Source organism: Typopeltis vanoorti, chromosome 15 (assembly GCF_054136105.1).
Source record: "Typopeltis vanoorti isolate ZY-2024b chromosome 15, IOZ_Tvanoo_1.0, whole genome shotgun sequence".
In the NCBI taxonomy this organism is placed as follows: domain Eukaryota; kingdom Metazoa; phylum Arthropoda; class Arachnida; order Uropygi; family Thelyphonidae; genus Typopeltis; species Typopeltis vanoorti.
Genome location: NC_143563.1, coordinates 91,128,524 through 91,146,604, shown reverse-complemented (window position 1 = coordinate 91,146,604; position 18,081 = coordinate 91,128,524). Strand labels below are relative to the sequence as shown.

Genomic DNA, 18,081 nt, shown 5'->3' with positions numbered 1-18,081 from the left:
GTGGAATTTTTTTCCCCCCCTTTTTGAATGGGTGAATTGCAATAAAATGCATGATCTGCCATATAAAACAATATTCTAGCTTTAGTTTATCACCAGAGGTCAGGCTAATAAAATAACAATCAACCATGTTACTTTGGCATACTGTTTGAATTGTAATATAGCTTGTTTCTCTGATATATGTAATGTGTATACTCCAGTGACTTTAATATGAATGTTGGAAATTAAAGTTATTACTCTTAACATGCTGGTAATTTTCATCATTTTATTGTAATGAATTTTAAGTGCATTTTGTGAAATGAAAAAACCCATTTTGTGCATTTTGTGAAAAGAAAAAACCCACTTGCCCGTGCACTCTGGCATGGGCAAGTGGGTTTTTTCTCCAAGAAGCTCATGTGTTTTGTCCAAAAAAATCGGCCATAGAACCCACATTATTTCGGACAGTAACATCTGTTAGGGTTAGCCCCTGTTAGGAGATAATATATGTATATATAGGAGCATGATGAATCCTCTGTTTTCTTCATTAGAAGTTTCTCTGGTCTCATGTTGGTTGAGTAGTCTAGAGATAGTGTAGTCATTATAGGCATTTTGAAGGAAAGTGTTTCTTAAACGTTGAAGTTCTTTGGCTAGTTCGTCCTTGTGAATGATGAGTCGGCAGGCTCTTGCTTCTAGTGTGGAAATAATACTAAGAGATGGCAGCACTTGTTTGTCTGTCTTTTCATTGGTGCTGCCTATAATTAGTGATAGACATGTCCCAGCTATCTCTGATTGTCTACCAGTGGAGATTGAGCTGCCCACTCATTCTTCAAAAAGCTAGATAGTGTTTAAAGGCCTCGCCTACTCCCTATAAGGGAATAAAAGGGCATTAGGATCTCTTAAAATTTGTCAAATTATTACAGCTTCATTTCACTAGGACCATTTCTTGTAGCATATTTAAGCAAAGCATATAAGAGTATAAGTTGGCATGTCAAACATACTGACCATGGGCATATATTCAGGGTATGCTGTTTGTGCACCACACACTGGGAAATTCATGAAGAAATAATGTTGGAGTAGTTATTAGTTGTAAATAGCTTCAAACTGTTACAAGTATCAAGGCACTCACAGTGTGACTGAGGGGCTGCAGGTTCTCAACAACACAGTTAACTTAGTTCTGCTCAATAGATTATTGATAACCAAGAAGTTATTTCTTGTGGTTCCTGTTAGATAATGATGTATTTCTTTTAAAACTGACATTTATTTTATCCTATTCAACAAGAGAGAAAACAGTAGATACTTTGTGTATACTTTTTTCAAACTGAGAAATATGAAGTCTAAATTAAATATATTCTTAACAATGGTAAATCACTTTCACCTCTTCCAAATTTACATAGCGCTCATGCTTATACAGACAAAAAAAAAAAATTGTATATCAACATTTCTTCTAAGCTGATGCATGTACACTGGTTAAAAAGGGAGTGGACATTGCTAGTGACTGTGTGCACACAATTTCACTTCAGAAGTTCTAATTAACAGTCAGTAATTTTTTAGTGTGCTAAAATAAATAAATGTCAATAAATATAAATCATACTTGTCACTTATTTAGTAATTTCTCCAATGTCTCTGGTCCAGTATTACTCTAATCCATTTTAATTTAATACACTAATAGTTACTTTTAGCCCTTCTTGGTGGGTGAACTGATGCTGAAGCCATCAGGTTGCAAAGGCATATTTGTTTAGATGGTCTAGACCAGTGTTTCTCGACGCTTTTTGGATCATGTCCCACCTCAACGTCTCAAAGATTTTGATTCCCCCCCCCACCATAATAGTCAGCCAAGTTCTGAAAAAGTATAATATAAATATATGCATGTACATTTTCTAATTGCCCCCCTCCCAAATATTCAAATTGCCCCCCTGTGGGGCGTATGCCCACTTTGAGAAACATTGGTTCTACAGTCACTTGAATTCATACGTGTGGTGGATTTTTGTAGCTATGCAGCAAATTTTTTTAAGTATTTTTGCAGCAAATTCTTTTACTGTGCACAGTTTTACAGTCGTTAAGTTATATTATGTTGTATGTTACAAATGTTATGTTCTAAATGTTATATTCAAGCCTAACAATCAGGGAAAAGAGGGAGTAGTCATAGTATTCAACACTGAATATGAGGAAAATCTTGAATGGCAGGCAATATCAAGTAGAGTGATGTGGGCAAATATAAAAATGGGAAACTGGACAATGACACTTATTTGTACTTTGGTCCCACAGACGGTTCTACCAAGGAAGAAATGCAGAAATTTTTTTGAGACATTAGAGAAGGTAGCTGGCTCAATGAAAAAGGAAAACTTGATCCTTATTGGAAATCTAAACAGCAGAGTAGGAAATGATTACCAGACATAGAAATGTTTTGATAAAATTTGGAGAAAAAAAGCAAAGCCATTAATAATGGTAAGTACCTGCTTGATTTTTGCCCAGGACACTGACTAGTTATTACTAACACCATGTTTTAATATAAAAATGTGCACAAATTCATATGGAGAGAAGACGCAAGAAATAAGAAGAGTTTCAATGACTAGGTATAGTTGATAGTAAGGTTTTCCCACTGGTTCAAGACACGAGTATACAGAGGATTTGAAATAGGAAATGATCACTATTTAATTTTGAGCAGGGTAAAATTGAATTTCATATTGAAAAGAAGAGTGTAAGAGTGTGTTTAAAATGAATCAAGGTTGAGTGAGCATCTTTCAAGGGTGAACTGTGAAATACACAAACATCATTGAGGTAAAAATGAAAGAGTTTGAAAACAAGAAAAACCTTGGAAATTCAGTGGCAAATCATGAAGATAACTGATTGATTCAGCCAGAGGCATGTGGTGAGGTTATCTGTAAGGATAGAAATAGCAGAACACCATGGTAGACTAAAATTAAAGAGGCAGTGAAGGAAAAGAAGAAAGCATATTGAACGTTTCGATATGCTCTTGAAACGTCTAGATGTCTGAAGTAATTACTTTGAAAGATCGCTAAATGAAACAGATGCTAATACTGTTAGCATGATGGTAGAAAACTTGCAATTGGGAATACACTTCCATACTCGAAGTAGAAAAAGTTATCAAAAACCTGAAATGTTGAGAGACAGCTTGGAGTAGATGAAATTCAGTCAGAAATACTCAATTATAGAAGTTTTACAGCAGCTGCATTGCATAATTCAGAAAGGCTGGTTAGAAGGTTGAATTCCAGATGTTGGAGCAGAGCTCTCATAGTACCCACTTATAAAAAGGAAATAAAATAATGCGAGAATTACAGAGATATTTCCCTATTGAATTTCTCATAAGGTTTATTCAAGTATACTTGAAACAGGTAAGAAAAATTGTGGATGGGAAGCTGTATTCAGGCCAAATAGAGGTATGGATCATATTTTCACTTGACAACAAATAGTTGAGAAATCTTGGCAGTATAACATTGATTTGTATTTAAGTTTCATAGATCTGGAAAAGGCATATGGCAAGAGGAAAAGCACTTCAAAACGTTAGTTGTATGGTATAGATAGGACATTATATCAAGCAATTCATGGTCTATTTAAGCTTCAAGTCAGCAGTTAGACTTGAAGGAGGTCCAGGAAGATTGTTTGAGGCATGTCACAGGTGTGTGGGAATACACTACACTGTGTTATGGAGTGACATGATTTGTCACTCCATAACACAGCTTTCTAAGCTTCCATGTCCCATTGTACATGATCTTCACACCACTTGCATTTTACAGGCATACCATGGGAAATCCACATAGTGATCCTCAATTCTGAATATTTTTGTGCGGATTTGTGTTCCATTTGATGCCTGGAACTCCACATTCAATGTGTTGGCCAATGAATGGAAGTTTTTACATATTATCCTTCATAGCACCCTATGGTGGTGGTTGTGGTGATTTGTGGTTTTAATGTCGCAAGGATGGCAAAGGTCATACTGCTCCATATTAAAGGTTATATGGAGCAGTATGCAAGGCAAGACGATTGCTAACATCCATGCCTGCAGCAGAATTCGAACTCGCAACAGGTTGGTTGGAGAGCAAGTATGCTAACCACTCAGCCAGTTGGGCCATCGCATCCTATAGTCACATTTGGTGAATGTGATGGATCATCCATTGCGGGCAGCACTTGCAGTTCATTCCCTATGCGTCTTAGTTTGGCAGTGTTTCTCAAATTTCAGATATTCCCCTTCTTAAATTTTCATTATTACCAAGTATCCCCTAATTAATTAAAAACAAATAAATTAATTAAAAAATTGATTAAAAATTAATTAATTAAAATATAAATTCATTTAAAATATTAATTAAAATTAAATATTTATTTTATTTGAATTTATATGTTCATGTAAAAAAAAATATGATTTATTTTTAAATTTTAGTTCTCTAGAGATGTCAGAAGACGCACTCTTATCAAATTCATTTGATCCAGATACAATATCAACGTTTTCTTGTTGCTTACAGCTACTTATATTTGCTATTTTGCTCTCTTTTGGGGGTTTTATAAATCCAATCTTTAACCAATGATCCATGCGTAAGAACTTGAAAGCTAAAAAAAAAATACTGTATTTATTCAAATATAACTTTAACTTTTTTTTTAAGCTAAAAAATAGCATTGTGAGATACGTGTGCAAATTTTCGGAAACTAAATTTTTCAGGAAAAAACTGAAAATGGTGCGACTTCCAAGAAGCTCCTACTCGTTATCACTACTTTTGGCATCGAGAACAGTTTCTTTATGCGCATCGTCAAAGTTATCTACCCAAATAGCATCATCTTCTTTCCCATTATTTCGAGCAAAAATTACCAGTAATTTACAAGACTTGAGATGCGTAGAGCAGTGAAGAACTGCATATGATTGGTGCGGTATTAACAAAAGAGCGTGCGAACCAAAGACAAATTAGCATTTCAACAGTTGAAATACTAATTCCCTTCAACCGAATTCCATAACACATTCACTATATATTTCTTAGTTTTAACACGTTAACGACTGGGGTGGTGTCATGCAAAACTATATGTTCCACCGGCAACATATGGTTTTGCTTGGTCTAATACAGCAGTTTCTGTTGGAGAGGGGATGTGATTTATTAGTTAGTGCCGTTTTATCCCGGTTGTCTCTGATTGCACTGTTTGTTGAAAAATATGACTCCTTTAATTATGCATAGCTGAAAATTGCCACGTACTCCCCTAACGACCTTTTTGCGTACCTCGGGGATACGCGTACCACACTTTGAGAAACAGTGCAGTATGGTATTACTGATTTGTTAACCTGGGGTGTCAACAATTTGCTGAACAGATAGGCTTGCAACATGGCTTCCTATCACAATGCCTCTTTCAAACCCTCTCAGTTCCATTCTCGCAGCCATTTTGCCCAGACGGAGTTGCACTAACTTGGGAGCATCATATTCCTCCAATTTATACTGGCTGCAAACAAGTGTCATTACATCGCACAATGCATCTTGCCCATGGGATTGTCTGTTGTCTTCTTTCCAAGCAGTGTACCATATCCTTTATATTCTGCATATCCATTTTTCATCAAAGTATTGTACTTATCCATGCTTTACATTTACTAGCAATTTAATGTAGACAGTCAGTGGCACAATCTCTTCATTTTGTTACTCCTTGTATTTGTAAACAAGCATATCTCATTGCAGTAGCTATAACATGTGCGACCCCTTCTAAGATGTTACTCTCAATAAACTTATTCTTCATTATAATATCCTGCTATTCTTAAACATAATGAATTGTGTTTCTGTAGCTTGCCTTCTCTTTCAAATCCACTATCTTGCATCTTTCATTTACTTTCAGTTCTCATATTACTCTCTTGGCAGTAATCTCTTCTGATTTAGAAGAGACTACTGTTAAGATAACCGCAGATGCCTCATCTAGAAAATCTGTTTCATCATTCATTAACAGATTTTATATGGCATTTTAGAACTTAATCTCAGATGAGCAAACAACAAACAATCTTCACAAGTGTTTAAAATTGTTCTCTTTTTGTAATGCTTAAGTCTTTATAAATAATACTTTGTGAAATAACTCAAGTGCAGTGTCTACTTCATCACATTCAAATATGACTAAATAGATCAGACAGGAAACATGCAACAATTAACACAATATACTTATCTCATGGCATTAGTTGCATCACCTGCAAGTCTAATCAATCCCAATTAGTTAGATACCATAAAAATTTTTGTAATATTCTCATATATCTTATTTGATTTATAATAAATTATGAATTAAAGTATGTCATTTAGTATTCCAATAGAAAGTGTTTCTAAGTCACTGTAATAGAAAGTGTTTTGAAATAAAATTATTTAAACTAGATTTATTAATAATGAATTTAAAAGGAACTTTAGAAAAGAACTTTTTATATTTCATCTTTATAAATTTATTATAACTTTATCTTTGGTGCTTAAGATAGTTGCCATTGAAAGAAAAGTTGAAAAGCACTTCCTTAATTCCTCTCATCAACTTCAAGAAATCATGAAGAAACTGAATCATAAAAGGAATGTGATTACTTGGAGTATTAGATGAAAGGCATATATTAGAGTAATGCTATGTATATCATGCAGTCATTTCAGTATGTCTGTTTGGCAGATCATCTCTGATATTTTATTATGCAAGAATATATGACATGGATATAAATTTTGCCATATAGAAATTTACAAATATCAATTTACAAACTTCTCAATTAAAATCTTTCTTGAATTATTCTTGATGTTTTATAACAGAATAAAAATTACATTCTCTGAGCTGCACATCTGCAACTTTCTAAAAAATGTTCTAATTTCTATGACAATATGGTGGGTTTTAGTTAACTTATGTGATTGTGAGCATGTTGGATGTATTGTCTGTTCCTTCACAAACCAGCAGCATCTGCAGTAACTCCACCCCAGACCCCACCTGGCAAGAATTCAGATATTGATCGCTTAGGTCCTGAAGCCCATGACACACCTTACAGCTCCAAATTCTCAACTGCTGTCATCTACACATCACAGGAGGGCCCAGGTATAGAAATGCTTTGTCATATACAAGTGGGAAAATAAATGGATTTTTAATATTTTGATCTGAGTATCCTAAAATTTAAGTTCTAGAAAGAGATTGGCCTTCATAGAATGCTTAAACATTAAAAATGCATAATTTCATTTAATGTCATTTGAAGCTGTCTTTGGATTAATGTAACTTGCTCTTTTCTTTCTCTGCTCATTTTTTTTTTTTTTTTTTTTTTTTACTTGCATGCATGCATGCATGCATGAATTGTTGGTATCTTCCATTAAAATCTTCATTGCTTTTTTAAAAATACCAGCATAATCAGACTTTTAATATTCATTGTTTTGTTTTGTATTTTAATTGAAGGTATAAGGTAAGTTAAATGAATTGTAATATATATTGGAATTTCTGAAATGTTTGTATTTTAAAGTTTTTCTTTCATAATTTTTGAAGTAAAATTGTCTTTTTAGTGTTCAATTAAAAGTTTGGTCTTTGGCATAATTTTATTAACAGTGAAACAAAAAAAAAAAAAAAAGGAGAGGTAATTAGTCATCGCTTACTAGATTATGATTACTATCAGTTTACATACTGTTAGGTTTGTGAACTGATATTAATTTAGCTGAATAGCTGAACATTTAGCTAAACTCTTTGAATTATGAGCTCTAAATGTTTCTGGTTGTTTTATCAAACTTATATAGTTGCAAAAAAAAAAAAAGAAAGTAATAAATTTTATAACTAATATAGAGTTTATATAATGCTTTTCTGTAGAATAGTAATAAAAATTGACATAATTTTAAATAAGCAAATGCAGATCACTTCTGTTTAGCATCTGCTTATGTAGTAAATGTATATGCTCTGATATGTTGTATTTTTGATTTGAGTGTTTTAAATTTTAAAGTTGAAGCAAGATTTGGCTTTAAGATCTAGAGGAACAAATTTACTCAGTGGCATGGCTTATAACCAGGTTATAAATCATGGCTTTAACTAAATTCTCCCCTCCACCTCTTCCATGATAAACTAAAAGAAATTGCATCAAATTATCGTTCACTGGCTAAAATGGAAGAGTACTGCAGAAAGTCATTACCACCCTGTGAACATTATTAGTGCTAGCATGTATGTATGAATTGAATCATACATATCATTTCTCTTGATTCTGTGTTATGAGCTAAAAATAAAGTTACAAATGTTAATGCAGTAAATAATTTTAGTTCGGTTGAAAGTAATTGTCAAGAAGCATAAAATAGTGATTAAGTAATTATATGGATATTTTCTGTTATCAAAAATCTGTTATGCAAACATATTTGTACTGGTAAGTCATAATTTTGTCATTCACATTAAAAGAAAATATTCAGTTTCAAGCAGTGGAATAAAGTTAGTATAAATGCGATCTCTTCCATACCTATATCAGCCTTTTCATAATTTGAGTAGTATTCAATCATAACAGACAAATTTATTCAGACAAGACAATCAAAATGTATTATGCTGTTTTATTTATATTTTGGTTAAAAAGTTAATACTAGGTTAATTAATGAATTTATCTGCCTATTCATGATAAGAACCACTACAACTAATGCAGTTTGCTTTTCTTCATTTTGCAGTTTATTGCTCTTGATATGTAGTTTTTCTTAACTTCGCTCCCTACTTGGAATGCTTTCAAATGTTTTCTACTATTTTTTGATATTCTTATTAGTAAGATTTTTTGGAAGATTAGTTAATACCTTTCATGAGATGTCATTAATCATTCCTGGAGGTTAATATTTTAATTTAGCTTATGCAAACAATAGTTTGCACATGAAGTTACTTCTCATTACTTGATATCACTGACACAGGTCAGTATGAAGAAGTCCAGAAGAAGCAGTCTGCCAATGGGATGATTTGAACCATTTTAGGAAAACAACCAGAAAATTTAATATGATAAAATTTGTGAATTAGAAGAGATTTAAATAACCAGTCCTTGAAAAGGTTGGTATAAATATTTGAGGTATTTATGATGACCTTAATATGTAGGTTGAAATGTCGGGAAAAAAAAATTGTAATTTATAACACAGTTGTAAAGTCCATAATTTGTCTAAAATGAATGCTGATCACCATGTAACACTAAAGGAAAGGATGTTCTCCATGTAGTAGAGAAATGCAAAAACAGTATCCTGAAATGGACAACCAGAAAAATATAGGATGGATCATTTGGAAAGAATAGTTAGATTTATATAAAATTAAAACTAAACTTCATATTGAAGAAAAATTTAGTATGAGAGATTTATTAAGAATGATAATTGAATGAAAACATTCTTCAAAATAAAAGCTGAAATACTAACAGCAAGAGTAAGTACTCTTGTTATTATCAAGAATTCATTTTGCTAATTACATGTTTTGCTTTTGCAGTTGCCATGATTCATTAATGCACACACTAGAGACAATTGTCAAAGAAATTAGAATTGTTATTCAACAAGTTAAAATGAAATATGTAACACCTTATTACAAAAAGAAAACCTCAGCTTATGATAAGATATGGAAAATTTGGAATTGGAGGGGAATGTTAACTCATCGATATAGTCTGAATAACACATTCATCACTTTCATTCAGTTGTTAATGAATACGAAGTACTGTAATTAAACAGCAGGGATGTATTTGATGTTCTTTTTAGATGGTTTTTCTCTATATTAATTTGAGGTTGAATGACTGGTGAATTGTTTCAAGAAATAACTATGGGAAGAAACAGCTTGAATGACTTTGCTTTCATGTAAAGTGAAAAGAGCAGTTTCAGCAGACTATGAATAAAGAATTTTAATAATTGAAATGTTTGAGCCTAGATAATCGGCCTTCTTATAGGTTGATGTGTAGTCAGCTGAGCCATAATAAGTGTCTGGATGAAGACTGTCCTGTAGCAAAAGATAGTGAGATTCATCTCTAGCCATCCAGCTTGCATTAAAATTTTTTGACTATAAAGGATTTTGCCTGTCTTCAGGGATTGAGAGCAGAAAAACTGTAAATAAATAAAATCAAAAAGCACTTGAAGCTGGAAAATGTTGACAATATCTTCTGCAGCAGAGTTTCAGAAGCCAGGCCAAACAAATTTAGATAATCAAATAGTAGAATTTCTAAGAGCAAGATCATTGAGTGTTCAAAGTGACACACACTTGCTTACAGAAATGTTATTGGTATGCATGATGAATAACATTTGAGATCAGCATAACAAATATGCACTGTGTTATTAGATTTTGCATCCACTTAATAACTGGAAAAAAAAAAAAAAATTTATACCAATCAGCAATCTTTCAGTCAGGGACTGAAAAATTAATCAGGGACCTTTATAACTATACATCTATATATTCCAAACCTGTCTTCCTACACATTCTTGTTGCTATAATAGATAAAATAGATAAATAGATAAAATCAAAAAGCACTTGAAGCTGGAAGATGTTGACAATATCTTCTGCAGCAGAGTTTCAGAAGCCAGGCCAAACAAATTTAGATAATCAAATAGTAGAATTTCTAAGAGCAAGATCATTGAGTCTTCAAAGTGACACACACTTGCTTACAGAAATGTTATTGGTATGCATGATGAATAACATTATTTGAGATCAGCATAACAAATATGCACTGTGTTATTAGATTTTGCATCCACTTAATAACTGAAAAAAAAAAATAATTTATACAAATCAGCAATCTTTCAGTCAGGGACTGAAAAATTAATCAGTGACCTTTATAACTATATATCTATATATTCCAAACCTGTCTTCCTACACATTCTTGTTGCTATAATATCGCTACTCAGCTTTTTACTCCTGTCATTGTCAATACTGAGTCAACATTTTCACTATCCAATTCACACATCCTCTAAGATCCTTTCTACTATCTATTACATCTTGCATTCTGACATCTTTTCATTGCAATAGTTATTCTATTATTTCATAACAAGCATTTATTTAATATTCTGTTCCTCAAACTTGGAATCACTGAATCTCAGTTATACGAGTAATCCCCATAGATTATTCTCCTCAGTCTCATATTCTTATGCATCCTTCACTTTTTCTTTTCCCACATTCATACCTTGCCTTCACTTCCTTCTCTGCTTAATGATTCATTCAAGTCATAGAAATCAGGGATAGGAGGAAGTAGCTATGCAAAAGTGTATGACACCAAACAAATGTTTCTTAAGTGGGAAGAAGCCATTTCAAATATTCAGAGGTGGAGGGTTTTTTTTTTTTTAAATCATTAAAAGTGCAATTGATATGAAAAAATTGGAAAAACTTGTTGTTGATGGGAATACTTGAATAGTGTAGTGGGTAATGGGAAAATTTGAAGATGACTAATAAATATTTACTGTATTTTTGCTTAGGACAGAGGATAATTATTAATGCCACATTCTAACATGAAAATATGCATAAATTCATGGGATGAGAACATTGTAGGAAATATACTCATAGCAATACTTCATAGTATAAACACGAGTGGCAAAAAATTTAAGTTAATATTATGCTCAATTATCTGATCAGCATCTTCAGAATACATGTTACAATTCATTCCGCAACTAAGTAGGTGCAGAATGTGATTGTCCTTTCGTGGAATCCTTTGGGACCAAATTTGACTTGGTTCCAGAACAAGAACACTTGTTTTGCTAATCTTTCCTCTTCCATTCAGTTTAAGTGACCATACCACATGAGATTAGCTCTGCTAACAGTGTCAAGTCTTTCCTAATATCCTTGTTTTTATTATGATATTGACATTAATGCGATCTGTTAATGCATCTAACCTTTCTCAGGATTATCATATCTCTGGTCTCTGGTCTTTGATCAAATGTTTATTTCTAACTCAGCTCTCAGATAGATAAGTTAAAATTAGTTTGAATATTGTCTTCTATACAGTTAATTTAATGTTTTGACTAATTTCTCTCTTATTCCATATAAATTCATTCCTTTGACTTTCTACTATACTGGCTTTGTTGATTATGTTTTCTGTTTCCATATCTAATTTACATCTTCACTAAAAATTATGCCTAAGTAGCTGAAATGTTTTACTTGTTCTGTAGGTTCACCATTCAGAATACAGTTGTTTTCACTGTTTCTGCATATTTTCATTGTCTTTGTCTTGTTTTTGCTGATTTTCATACCAAACTTATTACAACAGTTATTTAATTTAGTCAGAGAATCTTGCAGACTTGTACTGGATTTATTTAAAAGTATAACATCATCTGCATAAAGTAAAGAGCTGAGATTAACATCTCAAATTTTAAGATGTTAATTAGGTTTAATACTACTTTCCTTCATAATGTGATCCATACAGACAACGTACATCCTTGTCTGACACCAGATTTAATATTAAACCATCTTCCTATACTTCAATTCTAACAGCTGACTTACAACTCAAATAAAGACTTAAGTGATATAATCTCCCATTGACACCATTTAACTAGCATTTTGGATAGCTTTTCTCTTGACACCTTGTTATACCTTTTGAAGGTCTACCAAACTTAAATTCAGATCTTTGTTATAGTCCCATCACTTCTCAACTATTTGTTGTAAAGTGATAAGCTGATCCTGACAGCCTCTATTTGTCCTGAATCCAGGTTGTTCTTCACCAAGCTTCCTTTCCGCAATCATTCTCGACCATTTCTCAAGTACACTAGCATAAATCTAACAGGAACACTCAGTAGAGAAATACCTCTGTAAGTCTTGCATTCAGTTTTATTTATCCTTTTTATATATAGGTACTATGAGATCTCTGCTCCAATCATCTGGAATATGTCCCTCTGTTCAGGCCTTCGGAACTATGCAGTGCAGCCACTTTAAGACTTTTATATCCCCATACTTGAGCATTTCTGGTCGAATATCATCTACTCCTGCTGCCTTTCCACATTTCAGGTTTTTGATGGCTTTTTCTACTTCAAGTATGGATATGTATTCCTGATTGCATGTCTGTTGAGTGCTTTTTTTTTTTTTTTTTTTTTTACTACTGTGCTGTCACTGATTGTTTCATTTAGCAATTTTTCAAAGTAATTACTCCATATTTCAAGGATATCTTTTTCTCCAGTTTTCATATCACCTTTATCATCTCTAATTCCTTTTACACACTTTTTCCTCCAATATATTCCTCCAATATCTGAAATATTCTTCAGCTATTTGTCACCTTTTTGATATTTATTTTCTATGTTCTTACCAAAGTCTTCCCATGACTTGTTGATCTAGTTTTACAATGTTTAACTTTCTTACATTTGTCTTTGTATTCTCTAAGAGCACAAGCTGACTTATTTGTCAGGAACTTTTGATATGCTTTCTTCTTTTCCTTCACTGCCTGTTTAACTTCCTGCGTCCACCATTGATTTCTGATTTTTCTATCTTTGTCTGTTTTTCTATTTTTCTATCTGTTCTCTGCACTCCTATAAAGGTTATGTGGACATCTCTCAGTTATACAGCTTTGACCCTTAACAAATCCTAAAACCTACCCCCAACTCAACATAACCAGAGTTTAAGATTAGTACTATCATCATAAGAAGCCTGAATGGCTAAAAAATGGAACTAGCAGACCACCTCACCACCACCTCACACTCTTTGCAGACCACCTCACCACATGCCTCTCTGGCTGAATCAAACAGGGTTTTCTTCAGGGCTTGCCACTGAGTCTCCAAGGTTTGGTTCCTGTTCTCAAACTCATTTTTTCTTGAATAATGTTTGTGCATTTTAATCTAGAGTTCACATCTGAGAGCTGCTCAACTTTTATTCGCTTTAAAACTTTCTTACATGTTCTTCTTTTCAGTATGAAATTCAATTTTATCCTGCTCAAGACTAAATGGTGATTACTTCCAATTTCAGATCCTCTGTACACTCTAGGTTCCTGCATCAAAGAGAAAACATCACTGTCAACAATGACATAGTCCATAATACCTTTATTATTCCTTGCCTCTTCTATCCATGTGAATTTGCACATTTTTATGTTGGAACATTGTGTTAGTAATTACCACTCCATTTCCTGAGCAGAAATCCAACAAGTATTTGGCATTATTATTAGCTTTGCTCTTTTCTACAAATTTTCCCAAAAGATTTTTGTATGTCATTCCTACATACAATCATTCCTACTCTGCTATTTAGATCCTCAACAAGGACCAATTTTTCATTCTCATTTGCTTTCTCTACAGCCTCAAAAAAATTCCCCTGCTTCTACCTTAGTAGAACTTTCTGTGGGGCCATATGCAAAAGTAAGTCTCATTGTCCAATTTCCCATTCTGATATTTGCCCATATCACTTTACTTGATATTGCCTGCCATTCAAGAAGATTAGCCTTGTATTTAGTTTTGAATACTATAGCTGCTACTTCTTTTCCCTGATTTTTATTTCCTGAATATAACATTTTGTATTTATTGCTTAAAAAGATATCACCAGTTTTTGTCTTTTTTGTTTCAGTCACCTCTATTATGTTGATCTAGTCCTTATCCAATTCTTCTGCTAGTGCCATTTTTTTTGCCATTCAGGCTTCTTATGATGATAGTACCGATCTTAAACTCTGGTGATGTTGAGTTGGGGTGGGTTTTAGGATTTGTTCCAGTAGCTGACTTTTCGCTGTTTGCCCTGGTTCCCTGGCGGAAACGAGGGCCTTGTTTAACCAGGTGATGGCCCATCCGGCATGAAATTCTGTCATGTTGTACCATTATTTAATATTGTGGTTTAAGCCAATAAGAATACAATTTGGTCGGCTAAATCCCAAATTGCCAGCCCATCCTCGTTTGTTCAGTATCCAGGTAGATATCTAACTGGGTGCACCATGAGAAGGTGAGGATTGGACATTAGATTTGAAGCCCTGGTCTGTTCTTCGCACTCCTATAAAGGTTATGCGGACATCTCTCAGTTATACAGCTTTGACCTTTAAGCACCCCTTATTGAGGTTTCAGAGTATTTCATTGCAAATGCTGATTGAAAATGGTCCTATAAACCTGTGGCAATTTCCTCCATAAATGTTATTTTCTTATATCTAATGCTATAACTGGTAATTAATTTACGGAATTAACAACGCATGTAAAGTAAATTAATTAAAGATAACTTTAATGAATCACTTCTATATTTCGACAATGTCACATTGTCATCTTCAGGAACATAAAGATATGGTATGTGCACTAAAGGAACTAACAAAACAAATGAGGAAGAAATTAAGACACTAATTTTGTTCCTAAAGTCCTAATGGTGCCCTCTTGCGGGCTAATTTGGTAGTCTTGGCCGTTGGGCTGAAGTTCTCATAATGAAATGCTCCCAAATTTGGGGCAGTTTCATGCACCCAAATTTGTTGAGGTTAGGAACGTTTTTTAGAGCTGCTGAAGATTCTTTGAATAATCTTTCGTATTTAAACTTGCTGCGATGGATTATTTTTGTCTTCTTCCAACGAATTTTATGGTGGGTATCTAAGGCATGGTCTGCCAGCCCAGAGCGGCTGTACTGGTGAAACCGGATGTAGTCTTGGTGTTCTGAAATCCTGATATTTGTTGTTCTGCCTGTTTGGCCAAAGTAGGACAATTTGCAGCTGCAAGGGACCTGGTATACACCAGGTAGGTCTAGGGGAAGTGGTTGGTCTTTGGTAGAGCGGATAAGGGATGCCAACTTTTTATATGGTCTGTAACAGGAAGTAAGGTCATATTTCTTGAGGATATTAGTTATTTTTTCAGAGGTACCCTGGATGTAGGGGATAGTGATAGACTTGGTGTAGTCTTTATTGTTGAGGGGTTGTGGTTTTCAGGTTTTAGTATTTTTTGGATTTTTTTGGGGTTATAGCCATTGGCTAAGAAAGTGTTGAGGATGTGGTTTAGTTCCATAGTCAGGGCCTTGTCATCTGAGCAGATTAATTTTGCCCTGTTATATAGTGTTTTTATCACCCCATATTGTTGTGAGGGGGGGGGGGATTGCTGGTGAATATATCTGCCAGTGTGGGTGGGTTTTCTGTAAACAGAGAAAACCAAAGATCCATCAAGCTGGCGGGTGATTAAAGTGTCTAGGAAGGGGAGGGTGTTGTTTTCCTCTTTTTCTAAGGTGAACTGGACTCTGGGATGTTGGTTGTTTAAGTGTGTTAGGAAGGAGTGGAGCGAGTCTGAGCATGTGGCCAAATAGCAAACACATCATCCACATAACGAAGCCAAATAGTGGGTTTTTGTGGGGCGGAGTTTAAGGCTTTTTCTTCAAATGTCTCCATAAAGAAATTGGCCAAGGGTGGGGAAAGTGGTGAACCCATGGCTGTCCCCTCTATCTGTTTGTAGAACTTTCCTTGCCAAACGAAATAGCCTGAGTTCATTGTGAACTGAAATAGGGCTGAAATATCGGGAGGAAACTTGGCTTGGATGAGCTCAAGGGTTTCTTTGAGTGGGACATTAGTGAATAGGGAGGAGACGTCAAAACTGACCATTATGTCAGTGTGTTGGAGTGTGAGGTTTTCTATACTGGCTTTAAAGTGGGTCGAGTTTTTTATGTGTGATGGTGTGTTGCCAGTGTAGTGTGTGAGCGGTTTGGCTAATTTATATGTGGGGGAATCAATGCCATCCACTATGGGACGTAATGGCACATTTTGTTTATGTATTTTTGGGAGTCCATATAATCGGGGGGGGGGGGTCTAGAGTTATAAGGTTTAAGTTTGTTGGTGACTTCCACAGGCCAAGAAGTGACCTTCTTAAGGAGTCTGTGGATAGTTCTAATCTGAGAGTTGGTCGGATTATATTCAATGGGGAGGAAAGTAGTACGGTCTCGTATTAAAGAATTTAGCTTACCTTTGTAGTCTTTTTGATTGAGTACCACAGTGGCGCTTCCCTTATCAGCTTTGGTGATTACTATTTTTTTGTTGTTTTTTAATTCTTGTAGGGCTGTATATTCGTTTTTGGATAAGTTGGATTTTGGAGGTTTGGCTTTAGTGAGAACACCGACTACATCCAGTCTCACGTTGTTGGCGATATGGTTAGGCAGGTTGCGGATTCCACGCTCTATTTGGATCATGATTTCTTCAGCAGGTATCCTTTTTGGAGCTAGGGCGAAATTGTGACCACGTGAAAGTGCAGCGAGTGCTTAAGGCTTTAAAACTGCCGACGAGAGGTTGACTACTGTGTTAAGTGGTGGCTTGGGTACAGAAGTAGAAGTCTTTGTCAGGTTTTCGTATTTCTTCACGTGCCGATTACGAACTTTTTCGAATTCCTTTCTTGCCGATGTGCATGAGATGTCATGAAGAATAGACTATAGATGAAGGCCGAGTGTGTTAGAAAGCTCTTCCTCTAATGCCCGTAAGGTTTTGTTTTCGTCGGCAAGGAGAACGCGCGTCTCGGTAATTTGTTCTCTTAACAGGGCGAAGCTAGTGCGGTTATAAATGCGTAGAGCTTTCTCGGAAGTGAAACGGTGCTTCAATTTGACACAGTTGGGGATCACTTTGTTATCCCGGCAGCGTTTTAGGAACGTCAGGCGATTTATTTGGATACCCACCATAAAATTCGTTGGAAGAAGACAAAAATAATCCATCGCAGCAAGTTTAAATACGAAAGATTATTCAAAGAATCTTCAGCAGCTCTAAAAAACGTTCCTAACCTCAACAAATTTGGGTGCATGAAACTGCCCCAAATTTGGGAGCATTTCATTATGAGAACTTCAGCCCAACGGCCAAGACTACCAAATTAGCCCGCAAGAGGGCACCATTAGGACTTTAGGAACAAAATTAGTGTCTTAATTTCTTCCTCATTTGTTTTGTTAGTTCCTTTAGTGCACATACCATATCTTTATGTTCCTGAAGATGACAATGTGACATTGTCGAAATATAGAAGTGATTCATTAAAGTTATCTTTAATTAATTTACTTTACATGCGTTGTTAATTCCGTAAATTAATTACCAGTTATGTCTAACCAACGTATAAGTCTTACCACTAGAATCTAATGCTATATGATCCGGAACATGGTTTGCCATATTGTTAAGTGAATGTAGTTGTTCTGTTCAACAAAGATAATTACCAATTTACTGCTTCCAAAGTACAGGTACATGGAACCTTATATAAGTCAGAATATCAGTGGATAAAACTCGTCCTCATGGTAATGGATGAAAGTTGCTAGTTGGATTATGGTTTGAAAGTGGCATGAAGCCCTTTTAGCTACCTA

At 34.5% G+C, this 18,081-nt stretch overlaps 1 protein-coding gene across 6 annotated transcripts in view; it reads left to right on the top strand.

Moving 5' to 3' along the window:
• Lasp (LIM and SH3 domain protein Lasp) overlaps positions 1-18,081 on the top strand; it is a 287,808-nt gene that overhangs the window by 143,953 nt on the left and 125,774 nt on the right. For 3 of the 6 annotated variants that reach the window (XM_090405598.1, XM_090405595.1, XM_090405597.1), the window contains one exon: positions 6,862-6,999. The exons of 2 other annotated variants lie outside the window; for them this stretch is intronic. In XM_090405598.1, the coding sequence (XP_090261724.1) occupies positions 6,862-6,999 (138 nt within the window). The remainder of the gene's footprint in view (positions 1-6,861; positions 7,000-18,081) is intronic. One more of the 6 variants, XM_090405596.1, reaches the window with a different exon arrangement.